This window comes from Malaclemys terrapin, chromosome 2 (genome assembly GCF_027887155.1).
Source record: "Malaclemys terrapin pileata isolate rMalTer1 chromosome 2, rMalTer1.hap1, whole genome shotgun sequence".
Taxonomy (NCBI): Eukaryota; Metazoa; Chordata; order Testudines; family Emydidae; genus Malaclemys; species Malaclemys terrapin.
Genome location: NC_071506.1, coordinates 132721244 through 132744294, shown reverse-complemented (window position 1 = coordinate 132744294; position 23051 = coordinate 132721244). Strand labels below are relative to the sequence as shown.

General features: G+C 60.2%; 1 protein-coding gene across 4 annotated transcripts; it reads right to left on the bottom strand.

Annotated features, from left to right (window-relative positions):
• Positions 1 to 791: 791 nt before the first annotated feature.
• On the bottom strand, positions 792 to 19824 carry PDLIM2 (PDZ and LIM domain 2). Of its 4 annotated transcripts, none has more exons than XM_054019889.1 (11): positions 19675 to 19824; positions 16306 to 16395; positions 15763 to 15907; positions 12536 to 12687; positions 9009 to 9078; positions 8487 to 8680; positions 8184 to 8268; positions 4245 to 4384; positions 2424 to 2569; positions 2047 to 2164; positions 792 to 1073 (listed from the first exon to the last, which is right to left on the bottom strand). In XM_054019889.1, the coding sequence occupies exons 2-11, from the start codon at positions 16359 to 16361 to the stop codon at positions 875 to 877; spliced, it is 1305 nt and encodes a 434-aa protein (XP_053875864.1). In that variant the 5' UTR covers positions 16362 to 16395; positions 19675 to 19824; the 3' UTR covers positions 792 to 874. The 4 variants fall into 4 exon arrangements, with proteins under 4 accessions (XP_053875864.1, XP_053875865.1, XP_053875866.1 ...); XM_054019890.1 differs by having other exon boundaries at positions 15763 to 15895; XM_054019891.1 differs by lacking the exon at positions 16306 to 16395.
• Between the last annotated feature and the right edge of the window lie 3227 nt (positions 19825 to 23051).

Sequence of the window (23051 nt, the reverse complement as noted above, 5' to 3'; positions counted from 1 at the left end):
TCGGGTGGGTGGGACGCACCCCATTCCTTTAAGCCCCATTGTTCTTGGGGAAAAAGCATGCTCTCCCTCCCTCTTGGCTGCATCCACAGACCAGACACAGGAGCGGGCGGGTGCGGGGCAGGTATATATATATATATTATATTTTATATAGAGATCTGGTTTAATACCTTTGAGAAGCTTTACAAAGTCAGTGTACAAAGCTGTGCCTATCCCATTCCCCCCTGCAATGCCCCCAGTACCTAAGTGTGTGAGCGCCACCTCCACCCTCCCCACTGCACCCAGACAGACGCACGCACAGCTCCTGGCAGTGATCGTGAGAATGAGGCGATACAGCCATCCTACAGTGTCTCTCTGTATCCTGGAGGTGGCCTGGTGAGAGGTACGGGGCCAGCAGCCCTGGAGTCTGAACCCTCTGCCCACTGAGCAGGAAGAAGATAGGACAAGCATCTCCCACAGCTGGGCACCTTAGACCAGACACCTTTTAAGAAACAGGCTGAGAACCAAACAAGCTCATTTCTGCAGCTGGACAACCACCAGCTGGGACTGGCTGAGCAGAGGGATCTGGATTTGAACCGGTGACCTAGAGGTCAAAGGCCACTCTTTATCCCATTCTCACCAGCTACCCTATACCTAGCAGGCTCCCTCATCGGTCTCTCTTGATTGGCTGGCGGCAACAAGAGCAGCGAAGCCGACGGGCTGGGGTGCAGCGGGGGCAAGGGCCTGGCAGCCAATCGAGGGAGGCCGAGAGCAGGACACGGCAGTGAGACTCCCAGCATGGGAGGTGGCGTTTGTGCTTGGCAGAAGCCCCGGGCGGGGTGGGGGGGACGCGCAGGCAGAGCCAGGGAGCCCCAGGCCCCATGCTCTCGGGTGCAGCTCAGGACTTGGAGGAGATGGCCGTGGCAGCGGCGGCGCCCTCCCCAAGGCCCTGGTAGCGCTGGCGGGCGTGCTTCTCGCAGTACAGCTCCTCGCCCACCCAGAAGTGGCCTCGCATCTTGAGGTTGAGGCCACAGTCGGCACAGATGTAGCAGGAGGGGTGGCGGTACCGGCTCTCCTGGATTCTCACCGCCTGGGTCCTGCGGGAGACAGCGTAAATGCAGTCAGCTGGGAGGAAGAGCTGGTCAACAGCATCCCAGCACCACTGCCCCCAGAGCCACCCCTTCAAATCCCAACAGGGTCAACTCCGCCTTCCGTTCTCCCAAGCTATGGCCAAGCCATTCAAGCAACGGGTTCCTGCCTGCTCCGTGGGGACATCCCTGAGACCAGGGCACCTTCCTCTGAACTCCAGCCTCAGGCTGCTCACCATGGCATTGCTCCAGCCGCTCGGAGCAGCTCTCACTGCTTCAGTAACCAACCGAGCGGGAGAGTAGCCCTAGAAGCCTTTCCATGTGCACAGAGACGCACGGAGAAGGGCGACCACGTGGCCACCTCCACCTCGTCCCTAGGGGTTAATGCAGCCAAGCCCCATGCCTAGCCACGCTTCGACGGGCAAAAGGGCACATGGGCTTGGGTCCGTGGGTCTGAACTGCTCCAGAGCCCGGAAAAGGATGGATCCCCATCTCCAATGCTGCAGACATTCGCGAAGCCTTCCCAGATGGGGAAACTGAGGCACAGAGGGGAAACGGGACTTGCAAAGGGCATCGGTGGCAGAGGTGGGGATAGAACCCAGGAGAGAGACGCCCAGTTCCTGTGCTCTCATTGCTATACCAGCGCATCAGCCTTCTGTATTCTGCCAACGCCATTCTGCGCCCCCACCTAGCAATATGGGAGGGGCAGGCTGCTCCCCACCTAGACCGCTTCCCCTTGGCCAGGAACTGAACCCAGGAGTCTGGACTTTGAGCACCAGGCTGACACTCTCTCCTGCCGCACGGAGATGAGGCCTGGCCTGCAGGAGCTAGCACTGGGGGCTGGAAGGACAAGATAGCCCGGGCTTGCTGCAAGTTCCCGACTGGGCTCTCCCCCCAGAAATCCTGGGATAAATGGAGCCGTCAGCCCGAAGGAAGGTTGAGGGTCTCCAGCGTCTCCCTTCCCCGCATTAGCCACACTCACGTGATGCCGGTGCCGCACTTCTCACATGTGTGCAGCTTCTGAACCCCGGCCACGGAGCTGGTGACTGGCTTGTGGGTGCTGGGGGACAACTTGCTGGGAAAGGGGGTTGTGGTGCCCGCTGAAAAGGAGAGCAAGGGAGACATTAGGATCAAGGATGCACTCCCATGTCCACAGACCCTCCCCAGGCCTCCCCACACACTGCCCTGGACCCCAAAGACTAATCCCGTCCACCCCGACCCTTCCATCCATGCAGAACCCCATACTCTGGAGACTATCACACCCCTGCCCTTGCCCTGGCCCCTCTGCTCTCCTTTTCTGGACTCCTGCCTACTCCCTTCTCTGCCCCTCTGCTCCAGTTCCTTCCAGCCTCTGCTCACCTCCCCCATCAGTCTCCAGAGCCACCTGGAGCAGGCGAAAGGTGTTGGATTGCCGCGGAGCGGCCCGGATCTCACGGTTCTCCTGCATCATTTTGTAGACCTCGGAGTCCTCCTCCAAGCGCCGCATGGCCAGCTCCGAGTCCAGGCTGCGGAGAGAGCAGGCCCTGATGTATAGCAGCCCCGCTGAAGAACACAGAGCGCCTAGCTATGTCCAGCCCCAGGCACCCAGCACGAGGTGGGGCAGGGAGCAAGATCCCGGCCAATCAGCCCAGCTAACCACCCACTGTGTGCAGCTACTCACCTGGAAGCCTCGGTGCTCCAGAAAGGGGCAGGGGGCTCGTCCCATCCCAACACAAGGGGCATTTAATGTCCCCTCACCTGTCGAAGCTCCAAGCGAATCCCCGTTGTGCCAAGGCAGCAGCAGCCTGGCCACGGGCAGGGTGTTCAGACAATCCAACCCCCTCAGCGTGCCAGCTTGGGGACCCAGAGGTGACTGCTAACCCCCTATCCAGAGGGGCCCCTGGGGCCACAGTCCCACATTGCTAGGGAGGAACTGGCAGGATCTCCCTCCCCCCTTGATTCCAGCCAGGATGAGGTACCTGCAGCTCCCATCCCAAGGGAGGAGAGACCCCAGCTGATGAGCTCCGCTGACAGAACCAACTTCTCACCTCAGGCGCAGACAACTCTGTGCCCATCAGCCCGTCCCACCTGAGTTGTTCAGGGGGTGCCTTTCTAGCCCACACCTCTGCACTTCCTCCATGAGGAAACCCGGGGGCCACAGCCCAGCCAGCACTCTGCATCCCATACACATGGCCAGTTCCCCCTGTGGGTGGGAACTGGGAATTCACACCCCTCCAAATACCTACCCCAGGGCCCTGCCAAGGGGGCGAGCCTGCTGCCCCTTCGGTCTCTCTGTAGGCCCAGTCTCCAGCTCTCTGCGCTGACGCTCCCTGGCCAGGGTGACGCCCAGGCCTGCCCTGCTCCTTCCCACGCACACCTGGATCAGCTGAGTTAACCCTTGCATGGCTCCCTGGGCCAGGGGAACCCCTGGTGACCAGGCTGGGGCCTGGGATCTCTGAGCAGGGATTTCCCAGCCTACCAGAGGGGTTCCCCAACCCCACAGCTCCACTCTCAGCCAGGGGCCCGTTCTCTCCAAAGGTGCCTTGCCTCACTCTCAGCTACTCCAGGGCTTGGCTCCCCTCACCACCCCCTGCCCCCCGCAATGCTGGCAGACCTCAGGCCCAGCGTGCGCAGCACCTTGGCAGAGCTCAGCAGAGCAGCAGGGGGTGCCGTGGGTCTGGACAGAGGTACGTTGGCAGGGCTGTGGGACTAGACTAACAAGGGTGGGGGGGCGAGGTAGGAACAGGACACCTTTAAGGAAGCGGCTCTGGTGATGCGGCTCAATGCCAACCTGACCCCCACAACCCCAACCAGACCCAGTCTCCCCAGGCTATGCACCCCCGAACTGACCCCACAGCCCCTCCCTCAATCTCCCAGCTCAGCTGAGACCCAAGAGACCCCTCCCCGGATCCAGATCCCACAATATGCCTCAGTCTCCAGCCCCCTCACTGCCCCGCTGAGGTGATTCACCTCGACCCAACCCCCCCCACACTCTCCAAATCAGTTCAAGGCTGGCACCGCTCTGCCAACGCCCCTTCGCCCCGAATGGCAGCATCCTCCGGGTCCTCTTGCCAGCCTGGCTTATGTCACACTTCCCCTGGAGCCCTGTGGGTCACAGACTGACTCCCCACAGCATCCTTCGCTCTGGGCTGGGTCACACCCCCCTCCCTGCCCAAGCCCCAGCTGGTGAGCCAGGCTTACCTGTTGCGGGGGCTGTACGAGGGCGAGGCCCTGCCCGGGGCCCTCCCCATCTCCCAGGGGCCGAGAGGGGATGGTGTGCGGTTGATCAGAGGCAGAGCTGCAACTGGAGAGTTGCTCGGGTGGCACAAGCTGCCTCGCTCCTGAGACACAAGAGAGAGAAGGAGGAAGCGTGAGGAGCCAGACCCTGAGCGAGGCTGGCGCAGAACTTGGGGACCCAGCCTTCCCAAGCCAGAGCTCTGCTTGCTAGGCCACGGCGCCCATCCCGATGCCTTAGCAAGGGACAAGTCAAGCTGTGGATACTAGCGAATGGGATGCCGCAGGGCAGGCGTGCTTTGTGCAGACACTCAACAGTTCCATCCCGTTTTCATCCCACAGGATACAAGAGTGTGGCCCTTTCACATTCACCCAGGGCTGCATGGCATGCTCTGGCCACTAGAGGACGCTCCTGACCCACAGTCCAGACATCTCCTCCCAGCTGCTGGAGTGTTTCCCAGCAGAGCAAAGGGGACCCCTCAGACCTGCGGCTCCTGGCTGGGGAGACGCACACGGCAACGCCCTCCCTGTCCCGCAATGCAGGGCTGGTTTCCGGGGGCCCCCCAGCTGGGGCGTGAGCGGTGCAGAGAGGGCTCTGTTTGCTGGGGGAAGTGGGCAATGGAGAGATCTGCAAGAGGCAGACGCCCCGTCAGCTTGCAGGGGAGATAGAGGCTCTGCTCATCCTGGCACCATGCGGTGAGCTGCACGTGCTCATTCCACCCCAGAGCAAGCAAAGGACGTTCTGGGTAGTCACACCCTCTTGGAGCAGGCCCTAGAAGGGGTCCCCAGCCGCCCCACCAAGCCGGTGCCAGTTCCAAGGCCAGCCAGACCCTGCTCCCCTCCATGGGGATTGGAGGGAAACGGGGCCAGCACAACACCCCTCCCTGCTTGCTCCCCACCCCTGCCAGAGCCCTGACTCCTTTCTGCAAGGACCAGCCAGCTATGCAGCACCAGGCAGACATGCCCCTCTCCTCCCTGTCACGGTGCTGCCCAGCGCCCTCTCTGCCAGTGCTGTGTCCCTGCCCAGCATGCCTATTTCTGTGCTGTGTCCCTGCCCAGCATGCCTATTTCTGGGTCGTCTCTAGCCAAATCCAGGAGACACTCCCCCCCCCCCCCCCCCCAAAGCCTGTTATTTTAAGCCTGTGCTGCTAGCCCAGAAATGCTCCTCCAACGGCATCTGCTCCTGTTTAACGTCCCTGGAGCCACAAGAAAGGCAAAAACCCGGATAAGTGGAAGCAAATGTTTCTGGGAGAAAAACTCGACAGAGCACATCCCACAAGCCAGCAAAGCCCGACTGCTCAGCCTTCCATCCAAGGAGGAAAGTAGAGGGGTCTGGTCCCCTTCCCCAGGGCAGGGGATCTGGCTGGCTCAGATCTCTGCAAGAAGCCAAGCACAGAGCCCACAGTGTATCTGTGCCATGCGCACTGCAACCCTCGTGTTCCCTCGCCCCAGAGTGGCCCAATAGAGATTACGGTGCCAATCGATCCCTTAGACTCTTCTTGCAGTTCCGCCTGCACTTTAAGCATCCATCCTGCCATCAGCAACACTCCAGCTCCCACAATGCAGCAAGGTCCGGCCAGATCAACGTGCCACACGCCAGGCCCTGCAATTAACTCGAGCGTCCCAAAGACAGACCCTCGGGAGGCTGGGGGGTATCATTGGGAATCAAGAGACAGGCAGGTTGGGGGGGATGGTCTAGCCTCTGGGGCCCTGTTTGCTGCTAGGAAGAGCTAAGCAGTTGCCAAGGAGCCATGTGGCTCAGGGAAAGCATCCCTGCTCAGCTCCCGCACACTGGGGTCCTGTCTCCCCATCTCCGATCTCACCCGCAGGGCCCCAGCTCTAGTGTGGCCTCCAGGCAGGGAGGAGCCCACCAGGGCCCAGAGACCAAAGCAAATAAACGCTGGGAAGGAACGAGAGAACAAACCAGCAGGGGAAGCCAATGGTCTGCTGGGCCGAGCCCGCTGCCAGCTGGAACAGGCCATGCTCCGGGGCCACCACGCTTCCCAATTTGGGCTTGAAAAATATCCCCAGCCCCGAGAAAATAAAGAAAGCTAAGGAGGGGAGGGAGAGGGCCCCCGGAGTCAGCGGCTGCCACGGAGCGGAGCCAGGAAGAACAAGCAGCAGCAGCGCCCAGGCCCAGGAGAAACACGCTGGAGAGGATGGGAGCCAAGAAAATGCTGGGCCAACGCAAAGTGGGGCATGCTAGGATGTGGCTCTGGGCACTATGCCACCGTAGTGCACAGAACAGGCCCCCCATGGGACAGGGGAGGCTACAGGGTGTAAGATATGGGAGAGTCCAGGAGCCAGACCCCCTGGTGGGTCACAGGCTTCCCAGCACCTCACCCCGGGTGTAGGTTTGGCTAGAAAGTCAACTGGAGGCTTGCACTGCAACCTGCCTGGGCCACACTGCCCAGGCACCTCTGGGATAGGGAAGGCTGTACAGGGAGCCCAGTGGTGAGGAGCAGGGAACGGAGCCCACTGCCCCAGGGCAGCAGGGGGATGCAGCCCCTTGGATCCAGGCTCTGCCAAGGGCTCATGGCTCAGGTACTGGGCTGCAGCTCCCCAGCCCTGAACTCCCTGGACCTGCAGCTGTGGTGCCAGTGTGGCCTGGCTATCAGCACAGAGAACACACCCAGGACTGGGGAGGGGGCACTGGGGCAGGCAGTACTCAGCAACGAGGGAGGGCTTTGAACAGAGACTGAACAGCCCCCCCCCCCCCAGAGGCAATGGAGCAAGCAGCTCCTCCAGGGAAGAGCAGAGGCTCCCAGGACCCAGCACGTGTCTTTGTGGAGGCAGCCTCCCCTGCCAACGCCCCTGCCTTGCATGCCCACGGGAAAGCAGCAGCATCTCCCCAAACTGGTTTTGCCTCCCCAGCCCTGAGCCGTTGCCTCGGAGACGCCAGGTAGAAACAGGCAAACATCCCCAGCCAGGTGCACTGCTGCCTGTGGGGACAGAGGTGGGATCCGGCTGCCTTAGTAACAGGGCCCAGCGCACGGCCTCAAGGGGGCAGCTGAGGTGGGGCAACATGGTGGCCAAAGCCCTTGCTCCGCCAGGAGAGTCCCTCTGGGGCAGGACAGGAACATGGAGACTGGATGGAGCAGGCGGGCAAAGCTGGATGGACCAAGAGAGGAGCAGTCAGAGCGCCAAAGGGCTGATGTGAACACCCCAATCCCCTCCGCAGTAAAATCCCCTCCTGTTGCCACAATGGAGCTCTTCCCCAATCCTACAAATACACCTGGACCCAGACCCAGAGTCAGCACCGGGAGGGGAAGGGACAAACGCCCCAAGGAAAAATATCCCAGGAGAGGGGGGTTCAGAGACAGGCACTGGTGCAGATGGACAGACCACACCAATGAGTAGGACAGGGAAGGCAGTAGCGACACCCCAAATCAGCAACACCCAATGGCAGCATGTTTCAGATTGCTGCAAAATGGGTGGTTTGCCTGCGGAACTCGCTGCCACAAGGTATCGTTGGGGCCAAGAGCTCAGTAGGACTATGAAGACGGACTGGACTTTGCTACGGTGAGAATGTCCAGTTATCCCATCTGACAAAAAAGGGACAGCCAGCGACAGGAATTGCCAGCTGGGCCCCTGGCACCCTGCTCCCCCTGCGTTCAGAAACGAAGCATCCCAAACCCTGCGGGGGAATTGGAGGAGCTTGGGTCATTGGCCCCACACAGGGCCTCACGAGGCTTCCTGCAGCGGCCCAGGCAGGGGAAAGAGACAACATAACTCAGACACTCCCACACAGACACACCTCCGCCCCAGCACAATGCCAGGTCCCCAGGGTACGAAGCCAAGACCTGCCCCCTGCAGCGTCACACCCCAGCTCGACGGCGGGGGGATCCCTCCAACACAGAACACTGTGCACCTGGGATGCTGTTACCCCAGCGCCCTCCTGCTCACCTGTCTGCTGCCTGGACGCTGATGCCCGTGCGGTGAGGGGGAGCGATCCTCAAAGACACTGGGAGAACTGGCCAGAGACTGGAAGCTGAAAGGGGGAAAAAAGTCCATGGGAAACCCATTCACGGAGGGGGGGGGGAAAAATCACAAAAAAGGGTCAGCTGTACCCCATCGCCTCCACCCTGCCAGCCCCCCCACACCTGTGCCATTCAAAGCCAGACACGTGGCACGCCCACCCCGCCTCTAACTGCCAGTGCTCGTTGCTCCAGCCATGAGCCTCTACCTCTCCCTGGTTCTGGGCCTTACCTGCGGCTGCACGCCACCATCTCCCCTCTGCCCTCGGAGGGCAGGCTGGGCCTCTGGGGGCTATAGGGGCTGCCGGGCCGGTACCCGGGTGACGAGGATGAGAAGGGGCTGCCAGGCCGGGGGCTAAGGGACGCCGGGCTGGAGTAGGAGGACCTCACCGAGCCCTGGCTGTCATCCCTGGTTCGTACGACATCCTGGGGAAAGATACTGTCAGCCAAGCGGGCAGGGGGATGGAGCCACCCCACTCACCAATCAGGATGGCTTGGCTTCCTGTCACTCCCCCTCCTTTGGGGTTGAGCAGGAAGGACCCTTGTGTGGGGAGAGGCCTTGGGATGGGCAAAGGCAGCCATGCCCTGAAATCTAGGCCCAGGGCCATTAACAGGCACAGCACCCTCCCCGCTATGGGCAGGACTTGGGGCCAAGACATGGAGCTCCCGCTGCCAGGTAGAGCTGGATGTTTCCACTCTCCCCAGGGTCTGGGGAAGGACCTGGTGGTGACTTGGGGATGGGAGGGGGTCTCACCTGGAACCGCATGGCCAACATCTCTGGGGAGCTCTCACCGTTGGTCTGTCCGGGAGAGAACAACTGGGACCTGAGTGCAGTGGAAAGAGGGAGGAGATGTAGAGAGAGTGTGAGATTGGCCTGGCTGACCCCCATTCCACCTTTGGCGCCTTGGGATGACACCCGGGACCAGAGAAGGCAGCTGGCTAGTTACCCCCGCTCGTGCCCTGCCCTGAGGCCACGTTCCTTGGTATACTGTGTCTGACAGACTGCACCAACTACCCTCCCCATGGGAAAGCAGAAGAAGGATAAGCTGGGGGCACAGGCCTGGGACACAGGAGACCCAAGGTTTACTCCCTGCTCCACCACAGACTCTGTACCCTTGGGCAAGGCCCCTAGCCCTTCAGTCCTCATCTGTCCAACGGGGTAACATTAATAACCCATCATCTTGTTTATTTGGCTGGTAGGAAACAGCCCGTTCCCCAGTGAGCTATTTACGTACAGCACCCGGAGCAACGGGGCCCTGATTTCAGTGGGGGCCTCAAGGTGCTACCAGAACAGTCTCCCCGTCAGCGAGGAAGAACTCGGCTCACCCCAGAGGCCTCGCTCCACCCAGCACGCTCCCTATCCAGGGACCTAGAGGGCCACAGTTAAAAGGACAAAGGGTTAAGAGGACTTCTTCCACTCCTGCTCCTGGTCCCAGCCCAGATGTGCTGGACGCAGTGCCAGCCCCAGAGGCCAGGCAGAGGGGAATACAGGGCTGCTTCATATTCTCTCCCCCTCTCATCAGGAACCCGCTGGGGGCTTTGATGTAGCCAGGAGCTGGAATTCATTAAGGGCAGTTAAATGGAGGGGTACAAATGGGACTGTAGGAATGCAACATGACGGTGGGAGATGAGAGGAGTCATCCTCCCACATCCCATACGCCCATGAGCAGAGGGGCAGGGCGCTGGGAGTTCTGAAGCCTGGGCCCAGCCCCAAAGGGATCAGAATATAGGGACCAGCACTCCACCCGGGGAAAGGGGCCACACGGGGTTAGCCCCAGCCAGCAGGACACAGAGCAGACTGCGGGTGTCTGCTTGCCTCTCACACACAGGCAGACACGCCCAGTGGCAGCAAAAGGGCTTTCACAGAGGGACAGAGCCAGCTCCCGGGGCGAGGGTGTATAAGCTGGGGGCGGCTGCTCAGGTGGGGCGTTGCTCTTCCCTGTGCTCTAGGGCTGCAGTACAGCGGTGGCCAAGGCGTGAAGAGCCAGAGCAGATGAGGGGAAGGGCCAGCAGCCTGGGGATGGAGAGGCATGGCTCCCCACCCTGGGGACCCAGCGGGAGCACAGGGACAGCGGGCTGGCTCTTAGGGCAGGCGGGGAAGGGAAGGAGATGAGCCAAAGGGCCCGGAATGAGAGGAATGCAGCCTCCTGAGCCGCTCCGGCTGGGTTTGTGGGTCTTGGGCCACTTCCAAGATACCATGAGGGTTTCCCACCCTCCGTCAGGAACCCGCTGCACGTCCCAGTCAGCTGGAAAGGACGCAGCACCGAGCAGAGAGGCAGCCAGGAGAGATGGGCTGGCCAGAGAAAGGGGCTTCATGCGTGTGGGAAGGGGTCTCTTGGGCAGGCAGCTCCCCAGGAGCTCGTGCACCAGCAATGGTGAAACTAGGCTGCACATGCCTGTGCAAGCATGACTGCACGGAAGCTGGTGCGCACACGCATTTGAGCTGCAACTGCTGACAGGGAATGCGAGCAAGCGTCCAGGCGATGCGACCTGCTGCAGAAGCGGCTGACCAGGGCCAGGCGGGGGCTCAGCCTAAGAGTTTGCCTGACGCTCCCAGGCACGTCCTCACCCTACAATGCAACCCCTGGGGCAGCCGGCCAGGCAGATTCCCTTGCCAAACAATCCCTTGCGAGCGCCGCAGATGGCGGGGGAGGGCCAGAGGAAGCCGTGAGTCAGGCTGGCATGTGGCCGCGCCCGGGTCAGCAGCGAGGTATTTTTAGGATGCACCCATCACACCGCCTCCCCCCCCCCCCCCCGCAAAGACGTTTCACGTTCTATCTAGACAGTCAGAGTCATCAGGAGACAGCGCAAAGAAACTTTCCACCTCCCCACTGGGGCAGGGCCCAGCTGCCCAGCTTCAGGGGAAAGACAGCTCCTGGCCTCCCTTCCTCTGGGTCTGGCTTAGACCATAAGCATCAATGCAGCCGCTGCAGCCAGCTCATCTGGGCCAAGCAGGTGAATCGGGGAGGGTCATGGAGAGCCAGCCCCGGGGGCAACCGGATTGACAGGCCTGCCACGCAGGGTCCCTCTCCTGCAGCCTGGCCATCCGGGGGGGGGGGGGGCGTGTCCAGCTCCAGCTTCCGCTGACTGGGGCCTGCCCCATGCTGCAAGGGGCTGTCACAGGACACCCCTGACCTGCCCCTCCCAGAGGCTTGCTGGAACCAGTCAGACCTGGGCTGCAGGGCGGTAGCTGCCAAAGCTGCCTGCTCCGTCGTGCGCTCAGCATGCTGGTTTCCAGAAGCATCCTAAAAGCCCCCTGAGGCCAACAGCAGAGATGGCGTCTCCCGAAGCAGGGAGGAACAGACATGCTGTGCCTGGCACAGTCCCACCCTACAGAACCCCAGCCCTGCCCTGCATGCCGCCCGAGCCACAGCTCTGTGCCCAGCATGCCCCTGCCTCAGAAGCACAGCACAGCTGATCCCCTCACCCAGCCTCAGAGCCACCCAGAGCACAGCATGCCCACCCCATAACATGCCACAGCCCCCCACCCACCCAGGAGCCACAGCTCTGTGCCCAGCATGCCCCCCAGCCCTCAGAGCTGCAGCATAAAGCCTGGCACGGGACCCCAAAGCAGTGATCCCCAGGGTGTAGCAAAGAGACCAGGGCAAGACCCCTCTGTATTCCAGCCTTGTATCCCCCATACAGGCCTCGGCTCTCTCTTGTACACTTCTGCTGCTCCATGTAAATAGAGGGAGCTGGAGCCCTGAACTCCACTCAACCTTTGCCCAGGCTGGTGTGCTTCCACCACTGAGGAGCAGGGGGGAAGAACCCTCACCCCTGGCTCCACAATCTGTCCATGCAGGAGGTATAGGCAGGAGCAGTACAGGGCTGAGCCCTGGTAATGGCGTATTGTATTAACTAACCCCCAGCCCTCCGGGAGAGGTGGAGGGATCACTACCCCACCCTGCACAGCAGGAGAAACTGAGGCACAGAGGGGGCCAGTAACTTGCCCAAGGCTAGCCAGTGAATCAGTGGCAGAGCTGGGAAGAAAACCCAGGAGTCATGACTCCCAGCTCCACCCCTTAGGCCTTGCTGCTGTGACGAAAAGAGCTCGGACTGATCCTGCTGGAGTGATTGCTAGTTTGAACTTGCACGACTCCAGATTCCTCCGCACTCTTCTCCATGACACCATAGACCGCCCCGACGCCCCACCTGGACGCTGCACCACTCCCCAGCACCAGGGGACTGGGGGGGAAATAGCGAAGCCAGACCCCCGAGTAGATCCCTGCCCTCTGAGGAACAGGAAGCAGTACAGTGCGGACGCGGGCAGGCGGATCTCACCTGTCCACTTGAAGCTGGAGCCGGCCGGAGCTCTGCTTGATCTTGTTCTGCGCCTCCACATTGAGCATGTCGGCCGTGCTGTCGCCATTGATGGAGACGATGATGTCACCAGGTCGGAGGTCCCCTGCAGCTGCCTTCCCATGCTCCATCACCTGCGCAGCAAGGGGGCGGGGGAAGCAGGAGAACACCCAGGCATTACTGCAGAGAAAAACCGCCCTGGGGGAGACACAATGCCAGGGATAGAGGCCTGCCAGCCACCTCCAGCATACCATGGCACAGGAGACACTGCCACCCTTGCCCAAGCAACAGCAAGAGGGGAGGGGGAGATAAGCAGGGGGGCCTTCCCAACCTGCTCTGAACAGATGACACACACTGGCCCAAGCTTAGCCCTGCCTTGGGCTTGCATTTACCATCACCTACCGCCATGCCACCAGCTTCCAGATTTTCCCCCAGCTTGGCTTCTCGGTGGGACCTCTTCCAGCCCAGCCTCCGGCCCTGCCCATGGTTGGCCAGAACACACTAGCGGTCACACAGAGTAACTCTGCAGTGAGGAGGAGCCCAAAGGGATGGCCAAACCCTGCGAGTCAGCAGCGATTTCTCTACCTGCCCCTGGCCCCGGCTGGCTCAGAGGAGCCCTACATTCCACTCAGGGGCCTAGAGCTTTCGTCCCCAGACAGGAGGTTCCCAGACATCGTACCTAGACCTGGGGGAGGGGAAACCATCCCTGACCTGGAAACCAGATAGCATCCAAATACCCTGCTGCCTTTGGGAAGCGGCTGTCAAAATGGGGCCACAGTGTAGGGAGTAGACCTGGGGCAGAGGACACTGTTGAGTTTTTGAGTGGCTACCCGTTAGCCCTGCGGGTGAGACTCCCCAGGCACCCCTCTCCCACCCCCAACACTACATGCCTTACTCTCTGGCCAGTGCTCAGCGAAGCTGGGCAGTATTTCCTTTTATCCTCCTCCAACACTGTGCAGTCCCATGCATGACTATCCTGCTCTGAATACAGAATTATTCATTTCCCTGTGGGCTTCTTCTACAGTGCTCTCATTGCAGTCTTCATTCTTTGCGAACATGAATTAACAAATTCACAGAGCCCAGGAGGCGAGGGATGGTATTACCTCCCCCCCCCCCCCCAATCTTATAGGTGTGAAAACTAGGCACAAAGATTAAAGCCAAAATTGTCAGCTAATTTTGGGTGTCCATTTGAGACACCTGGAGCCTGATTTTTCAGCATACTTAGCAACACATAGCATGTTGTATGCTCACAGCCCAGCTCCCAACTCACTTCAGGCAAAGCTGGGAGCGCTCAGCACTTCTGCTTATCTGGTCTCAAGTTGGACACCCAGAAAATGAGGAACACACAATTAATGACCATCTGTCAAACAAATGTCCAGTTTAAGTGACTTTCCCAGCATCACACAGAAACTCTGTGGCAGAGGCAGGGATAGAATCTAGTTCTCCAGGACTGCATTCAACCACCTTACCTATGAGACCATCCTCTCTCTTCCTGCAGCCTCCTGCCTCATTCACTACACACCTGCCAACCTCTGCAACAAATGAGGCAAATTCCATTCTCAGAAACGGCTAAACCATTTTAGCTGAAACTTTCCAAAAAGTTCAGCCTGAGACACCCAGTTGGCATAGAAGGTATCAGGCCAAAGGCTTAAAGTTTGGCTTTGGAAAACAGGGCCTTAGAATAGGAAATGTCCAGCAACCTTAACTGTAGGCCTCGCTACCGGCGCTACCTACAATAAAGTGACATGACTCTAGTGCTGGGGAAAGATGCCAGAGCGACAGCCGCAGGGCGTAAAAGCTTCTGAAAATCCACAGTACAGCACAGGATGAGTTCTGTCTTGCCAATGTGCCTCAAACCCTGATTCAGAGGGACCACCCCTAAAGCTGGGGGAGGGTGTTGAATCTCCATGGTCCAGCTAGTCCTTGGCCTCACTGCTAAGGCGGGAAGGGCTCTCGGTCACAGCCAGCCTGCTCACGGGTCCCAGCTGGTGACTTGGAGGCAGAAGGCCCCACCTCCCAGTCCTGATCTCTCCTGATAGAGGCCAGGTTTACAGTGGACACCAAGGCCAAGGCCAGAACAACAACAGAGAGAAACTCCTCTTGGCCGGGGGTGACGTTAGGGCCCGTTGTTTTTCTCCGCACACGTGCACCACAGGGACTTCTAGCCTGTTCCCACAGAGCAGGATTCCTCAAGGACGGGAAACAGGATCTGCTCCCAGGTCCCTTGGCACCACGCCCACTCAGCGGGCAGCTGGCTTCCTCTGCAGCCCCTGCCCTTCGCCGATGGGAGAGCGAGCGGCTGCGGCATGGGGGGATGGAGAGGACAGCATGCCAGCAGAAAGATGCATGAGAGCCAGCCAGATTCTACTAGGGAGCCATGGGGAAATCCACAGGGAGCTCACCCCAGGATCAAGCCTGCCAGACCCCACACCAACGGGGAGCTGGACCCAGTGCCTGGGCTCTTCCCTTTCAGATCCCCACAGGAAGGCACCTGCAGCATCCCTGCCGGGGGACAGCCTCCCACTCTCTGCGGCTTCTTTACCCCCCCCCCCCTGGACTGGCTGCTCTCCACCTGGGGCTCCTTGAACCACTGCAGCTAGCCCAGCACATGCCACTTAGCAGGGAGAGCCATAACTCCGGGCATCCCCCTGGCTTCCAGGCTCCCGTTCCAGCAGCTACTTCCTGAACGCAAAGCCGTGTCCAGCTGGGGGCCTGGCTGCCACCCTCTCTGCCCGCCACCAGCCAAGATCCCTTTGCTGAGACCCCAGACACACCCTCAGGCCACTCCCAGGTGAGGCTTTAGAAGGTGTTCGCTACTCGTTAGCCGAACCTGGACAAGGCAATGTGCCTTGACATGGGTTTAACTGGGCACAGCACATTCTGGGTGGAGCCTAGTTTGAACTCGGCCAGTTTAACACGCCTGCGCTAGGCTGCTAACCCCGGTTGTCTAGCCTAGGATTTGGAAGGGTTAGCTAAATCCTCAGTGCCACTCCCCTTGCCAGCCCATCAGAAGCTATTCACCTCCAGAGCACAGGCAACACTCACCCTCTCATCCAAGGCGCTTGTGCAAGGCCATACAGGGATTCAGTGGCAGGGTCAATATTAGAACCCAGGAGTCCTGGCTCCCAGTGCCCCGCTGCCCAAGTGCCTAGAGCACACTCCAGCACAAGCAGACAAACCCCAGGACATACCCGTGTGGATGCTCCTACCTTGGACACAGTGATGGGCTTCCTGAAGTCCCTTCCTCCCATGATTCGGAAGCCCCAGGGGGCCGGGCCGGTCAGATTCACCGTCATTGACATGGCGACGCCACCAGCGTCAGGCTGGGCAGCGCAGCAGCACCTGGAGGAGGATCTGAAAATGGAATGAGGCTGGAGGGGTGAGGAAATCCGGGGGGCAGCGAGGGACAAGCTGAACCCAGCAGCATGAGCACTTTAGGCTGTTGGGGAGTCCGGGGTTGAGAGAGAGATCTTTTTTGCCTCGCCCAAAGCAGGTTAGTGGCAGAACCAGCAATAGAACCCAGGAGTCCTGGTTCCAGTCCCACTGCTCTAAGCCACTAGATCCCACTCCCCTTCCAGAGGTAGAAATGGAACCAGGAGTCCTGACTCCCACCCCCTCCCAGCACCAAGCATTAGATCCCACGCCCCTCCCAGAGCCAGGAGCAGAACCCAGGAGTCCTGACGCCCAGGCCCCCTCCTCCAATCCCGAAATCAAAGCTAGAAGGGCTGCCCAGCAGTAATCAGGGCCCTCACCCTGGCTCGTCCCAGCGCTGCTCTCTCTTGCAGGGCAATCGGCACACTACGTTCATTCGCCCTGCTGCTCTTCACTTCCGGGGAGGACAGCTGCGAGACACAGAGAAGTGTCTTTCGCTGTCACAGGTTGGTGCTAACAGCCTCTGCCTTCCCCTTGCAGACCTGAGACCAGCCAATAAGGCTAATGGTTTCTTTTCCTAACCACAAGCAGCTGGGACAGATGGAGGGGGCTCCCTGCGAAGAAACACACTGTGGGCCCAGGCTGCTAGCTCACAGGGCCTGCTCCAGCCCCGCCCAGCCCAGCAGAAAAGGGCACAGAGAACAGGGATGGGGAAGCTCTAGCATCACCCTACAGAGGGATCAGACACACTGGGGAAGGCACTGGCCGGATGGTGCCAGCATCAACCCAGCCTTGCAGGTGGCAAATTAGTCTCATTCTGGGGCTGCCCCCTACACATCTCGAGGCCCTTTTGCGATCCAGAAAATGGGTGCACTGGCAGAACCATCAGCTGGTAAACACGACACCTGTGGGGTGAGCCAGCACGCTATGGGGATGGGGGGGGGGGGGAAATCACGCACAGCAGGGCTTGGGGCAGACGAGGAGGCCAAGGGGACCAAGCCAGCTTCAGGAAGGAACCCAGCTAAGAACTCTGCTGGGACCCCGGGGAACAGGGACCTAGACATGGCACAGGAGTTGGCATAGCCAGGGTCCAGAGAGGAGCGAACCTAGGGCAGGGGGGCCTAGGGAGAGCAGTGCCAGGCTGTAGGACCAGGGCCTATGGAAGATGGCTCAGAGAGGTGGCAGAATGGATAGCAAGAATGGTGCTGTGGGCAAGGCGGTGAGGATTGGGGGTGGGGAGAGCTGGTCAAGAGCGTGTGTTGGAGAGGAGAGGACCACGGGACTGGCAAGAGGCAGATGGTAATAGTGCAATGGCAGAAAATCTCTGAAACTTGAGCAGAAGGGAGATGGTGGGAGCAGAGACAGAACAACTGCCAGTATCAGGGGGAAGGGAGGGTCAGAAGAGGTCTTGGCAGGTCAGTTCTGTAGGCCTGAGCCAGGCGGCCCTCCCACCCCCTGCACTGCCAGGAAGCAGTGACAAGACAACGCAGGAAGTTTGCAGCCACAGGTTTGAGTCATTTGTTCCTGTGGTTCAGTAGAAGCTTTTCAGCTCCCTGAGTCCGCCCCGGAGAGGATGCTGGGCTGACACCTCCATGTGCCAACACCGGCCCCCACCCCCACTCAAGGCAGGCTGCAGTGGTCGGGGTGGGGAGAGACTGTCTTGGCGGGACAGCACAACAACCCAGGGCTCTCAGCGAAGCAGCTGGTGGGGTCACCCCAAAGAACACACGAAGAGTCGGATCTGGGCAGCATCACGAGGGGGAGGCTGAGTTAGCCCATGTGGTGCTGCTCGTGTCCCAGCCCACTTTGTGCATCCTCTTCCGACTGAGGGAGGAAGGAAGGCCCCTGTCCCCTCTAGAACCCAAAGGGCCAATCCACCTGGCACTGCTCCCATCCCGCGGGGGCAGCCTCACTGCGCAGCCCCGGGGATGACCCGATGCTCCGCTCCCCCTCGTCTGAGCGGCTGGAGTCAATAGGTCAGATCAGGGCCGGTTCCAGGCACCAGTCTGGCAAGCAGGTGCTTGGGCGGCTGCTCTGGAGAGGGGCGGCACATCCAGCTATTCGGCGGCAATTCGGCGGACGGTTCCTCACTCCCGCTCGGAGCGAAGGACCTTCCGCCGAATTGCCGCCACAGATTGCGATCGCGGGGTTTTTGTTTGTTTGTTTTTGGCTGCTTGGAGCGGCCAAAACCCTGGAGCCGGTCCTCGGTCAGACACAACCCCGAGCGCTCTTGACCCCTGCAAGCCTTCACCACACGCAGGCCCCCTCCCCGGGGAGATTAGGTTCACATGCAGCTTGGCAGAGAGGGAGGAAGCAGGGCTGGTGGCCGGCTGGCCCTGACACCTCTTCCATAACCGTCAGGGAAACATCTTAAAAATCCCAGGCGCACAAAGAGGGGCTTGAGAAACCGCTGGGAAGAATTTCCTGTGCTTGGCTTTGCAGCGCCAGTAGGAAGCGCCTCCCCGCCAAACACACACACCAGATACAGACATGCCCTGTGCCTGGCAATCCTCTCTGGACTCCAGCAAGGCCCCCATAAGTGAGGGGGGTGGGAGTGGCAGGGAGGGAGAGAAGGGCTGAAACCACCCATCCCGCCCAACAGCAGGGTGGGCCTGTGTGCCTATGAGCGCCCAGGCAGCCATCCCAGAGGCTGGATGGGGGCACAGACAGCCCCTTTGCTTGTGACACTCAGAACCAGACAGGACAAAGCACTAAGAAAGGTCCCCTCTTGGCGCCCAACATCTCTGACCTCCGTGCCCCGCAGACACGTCCGCTACGTCACCCCTGCGAGCTCACCAGTGACTGGCGCATACCCCAAGGCCAGCGCTGCCCACAGCATGACTTGAGGCACAGGGGAGACACAAGGTGCTGACTGATAGGCAGAGAGAGCCACCTCCATTAGCATGGGGAAGCCCTGTGGCTCGTACATCATGTGGGCAGCATGGCAGAAGGAGAGATTGCTCCTGGGTGCATGACACTTTGGCAGCAGCAGTCAGGCTGGATTAGCTCCCTGCAGGGCAACTGGAGGGGTGGCAAGAGGAGGCCAGGGCAGCACAGAGTGGGGCTGTCTTTGAATAAAGAGCCAGGGCAAAGCTTGCTCGGCCAAGGGGGCATGCGAGCACCCTGTCAGAGAGCGGGGGCAATGGGGTGAGGAGGTGCCAGGCCTTCTGCAACCAAGGTGCTCTCAGTGGCTGTCCTCCCCCCACATGAAGAAACAAGCTAGTTACTAGACAATCCCAAAATAGCTCCGGTCCTGGCTCCGCTGTAGCACAGCCTGTCATTACCCCACAGCCCTAAAGCCCGAGAGACACTTTCCAAGTCTGCAGCGCAGCAGACAGGGGTCAGAGTCCAGAGACCGGGCAAAGCTTGAAGCTGCCGGCTGGGCAGGGGGGCAGGGAGGCTCCCAGGGCCCAGGATACCTGCAAGGAGAGGCCAGAGCATCTGCAGCCCCTGCCAGCTCCTCTTATCCAAGGGCTGGACAAGAGCCCCCCGCCAGCGTGTGCCTGCAGCCCCTTGCCCGCCCCGGGTGCCCCCACCCCCAGAACCCCAGCACAGGACAGGCTGGGGGGCAGGGTAAGTGACCAGATAGCAAGTGGGGACTTTTTCGGGGGGATAGAGTTGCATATATAAGACAAAGCCCCTAATATCCAGACATCCAGGCACCCTAGGGCAGGAGCCAGAGCAGCCCAGGAATCCCAGCCCCCCCGGTGGGCTCTCCCTGCACCCCGACAGCAGCCCCGGGCACTTACCTCGGGGCAGAGACGCCGCTTCTCCCTGGACTCCCCGACCCGGTGCGGAGCGGAGCAAGCAGCCCCCGCCCGCGGGCTTCCAGCCCAGCCGCTCTCGGCCCGGCGAGCAGACGGCCCGCTCCGCGGTGTCCTTTGCAGGGGCGGCCCGGCGCTAGCAGCCTCCTCCCGCCCCATGGGCAGGGGCTGGCCGCTCGGCTAATGAGACAATTGGAGCGGCATGGGCGAGCCGGCCCAGCGGCGCCACCTGGCGGCGCAGCCCCGGCCCTGCCGCCCGACTGGGACGCCCGCGGTCCCTCGGGTGGATCCCAGGCACAGGGGCTTTCTGGAGCCGGGCAGCGGGAGCTTGCGCAGGCCCCAGCAGCTCGCATCCCATTGGCAAAAGTGACTCAGGCAACTAGGGCCCCCCTATGTCCCCACAGGGCCTGAAGCCCAGAGCTTTGCGGGTACCCAACTCCTGCTGACATCAATAAGAACAGCCCTACGGGGTCAGACCAAAGATCCATCCAGCCCAGTATCCTGGCTTCCAACAGTGGCCAATGCCAGGTGCCCCAGAGGGAATGAACAGAACAGGTAATGATCAAGTGATCCATCCCCTGTCGCCCATTCCCAAGAAGCTCAGCATCACCCCCTTTTACAGATGGGGAAACCGAGGCAGAGAGCAGGAAAGTGACTTGCCTGAGATCACCCAGTAGCCAAGTCAGGAATAGAATCCAGGTCTCCCAAGTCCCCGTGCAGTGCTCTAGACACTAGGCCGCACTGCCTGCCTGAAGTTAAGCCCCCTACTACGCTTGCCAAGCAGGGCCTAAGTCACTCCTGGGGGCCTCATTGGAAAGCTCTGGGAGGCGGGCGGGCGGAAGCCCATCTGCTTCTAAAGGCCCCTCCCCCAGCCTTCTGGGAGGGACCCCTGGACCCGAGATCCAAATGTGTGTGGGGGACAAGTACGAAATAACAGGGTCAGGAGTGAAGGCCAAAGGTGCAAAACTAGGGATCCAGAGGGGGACACCGAGCAGAGAACCCTGGCTCCTGGGGGTAGCCCACAGGCACCTGTGTGACCTAGTGGCTCTTGGAAACCTGAACCAATGGCAAGAGTGACCAGAGCAGAGAATGACAATCACACACACACTCCGGCACACACCGAGGCTGGAAAGGAACCAGACTCAGCTGAGGCTAGTGGTGAGAACAAGGGGAAGTCATGGGGCCCGTCAGGCTGGCTCTGGAAGAGAGACTGAGGTGCCCGTCTGATGGGGTGGGTGGTCAGCCGCTGGCATGGGCTGCCCGGGACAGGGCGGATTCCCCGTCCCCAGCAAGAGGATGGATGTCTCTCTAAGAGCTCTGCTCTAGCTCAAGTGACTGGCTGCAGGCAGGAATCACTGGATGGAATTCTCCGGCCAGCTGGTGGGACGCAGCTCAGACTGGCTGGTCACAAGAATGGCTCCTGCTGTCCTTACGATCTACGAGGGAGCACAAGTGGGGGCAGGACGACAGAAAGGAGATGGCATAGGGGCTTCAGAGGCTCACACAATCCTTCCCCACCTTCCCGTTTCTCCTCTGTAGACACCGTCCCCGCCACAGGCCCCACAGCCCTGCGTTCATTACCTCGGAAGAGCCAGATTGCAACACCAGGGTCACAGGCAATGTTGTCTGTGCTAAGGAACTGTGCCCAGCCTCATTGACAACTGACTGTGTTGTTATTTCTCTCCTCCTTCCTCCCCACTGTAGCTCCTTGCCCCTCATCAGGGTGGTGGCAGGTTGAGGGATGCTCTGGAGGATCTGATACGATTAATTGGCTGTGTGTGCGTGCCACTGCCGTCTACTGGGTAGAATCAGAAGTGCTCATCTGTGTGGCATAAGCACTACACTGCTGCCGGGTGTTGGAGAATCTCCTTTCGCTCAAGTGGCAGGGGCCTGTGATTTCAAGCAGGGAGAGCTGAGTTCTGTGCATGCTGCTGGTGTAATGCTCTCTAGCACATAGCAGAGGGACCGTGGGGCTGGAGATTTGTTACAATAGCTCAGCTAGTCCCTCCTGCTGGCAGCCCCAAGACAACCTGGAGTCCTCAAATCCTGACATCCTCTAGGCACAGCTCCACGGAAATGCAGCCACCTCTACAGTGGGAGGTAGTGACCTGGCAACACAGCGCAGCCGGTGTGTGAGGGGAAACCTCGGCCAAAGGCAAATTCCAGCCTGTCAGGGAAATGCCCTGGACCCTTTAATGGGAAGGCAGGGCAGACAGAACCTGGGTTTACAGTTCCACACTTAATAAACAGCCTGGCACATGGGTTAGCTCCTTCTGATGGGGAACAAAGTGCTCCCAGGATTTGAACCTGTGGCTCTGGGGAATCTCAGTTGCCCACCTGCTGGTTGTATCCCAACACTGTCCCCTCCAGTGATGGCACTCAGCAGGTAAATAGCACTGCCTGCTGACTATTCTGCAGCCACGCAGTGCAGAAGGGCTGACGTTGCACCTGTCATTACAGCTCCTCCTGCCTGGGTGCTGACCTGAGGACCACCTGCCCCGATCCCTCCCCCTATACACAGCTCCTGGGCCTAGGGACACCCTGCCCACTCCCACTGATTCAGTGGGGTTTCCTGGTGAGTAACTCAGAGCAGAAGGTGGCTGCCAGTGTGTCCATCCCTGCTCAGACTTTATTCACTGGGGTGCGGAGAGCCTGCCTGGAACCCAGGGCCCACCTTTCACTTGTATGAAATGGGGGAAGTTTGCAGCCACCCTTGTTCCTAGCGAGGGCCAGTTATGTTCCAGCTGGGGAAACTCAGAGCCTTCTCTCAGTGCCTGGAGATACTAGTGTCCAGGAATCCTGCCCGTGTGTCCTAGCACTGCCCCTAAGATGGGTCAGTGTAAAGGCCTGTGCGGCCCAAATCACTGAGACCCCCAACTGGCTCTGCACCCTGCCCATGGAGGTCCAAGGCGAGCTCGGGGAGAGGCAGCTCAAGGAGGCCAGGCCTCGAAAGGGGTGGTACAGACATTGGGCCAATGTTGTCCTGACCCCTGGGTTGAGCCAGGCCCTGTTGAATCGACAGCCCCGACCACCAGAATCACTACAAGAGATTCCAGGGTAGGTGTAGGCTGGTCCCGCACAATTGAGGCCGGGAGGCTGCCCGGGTTGAGTGTCTGTGAGGGAGCAGCTGGAGGCTCCTAAATCCCATCTGCCCCAGCTCGGAGCAGCCCCATCTCTCATAACACGCCAGCACCCCTTTGCTCACGAAATAACCTCCTGGTGCTCACAGAATGGTAGGACTGGAAGGGACCTGGAGAGGTCATCCAGTCCAGTGCCCTGCACTCATATTATTTAGACCATCTGTGACGCATGGCCAGAAAGGGTTAAACATTCTGCAAAATAAACGACCTTCAAAAGACATG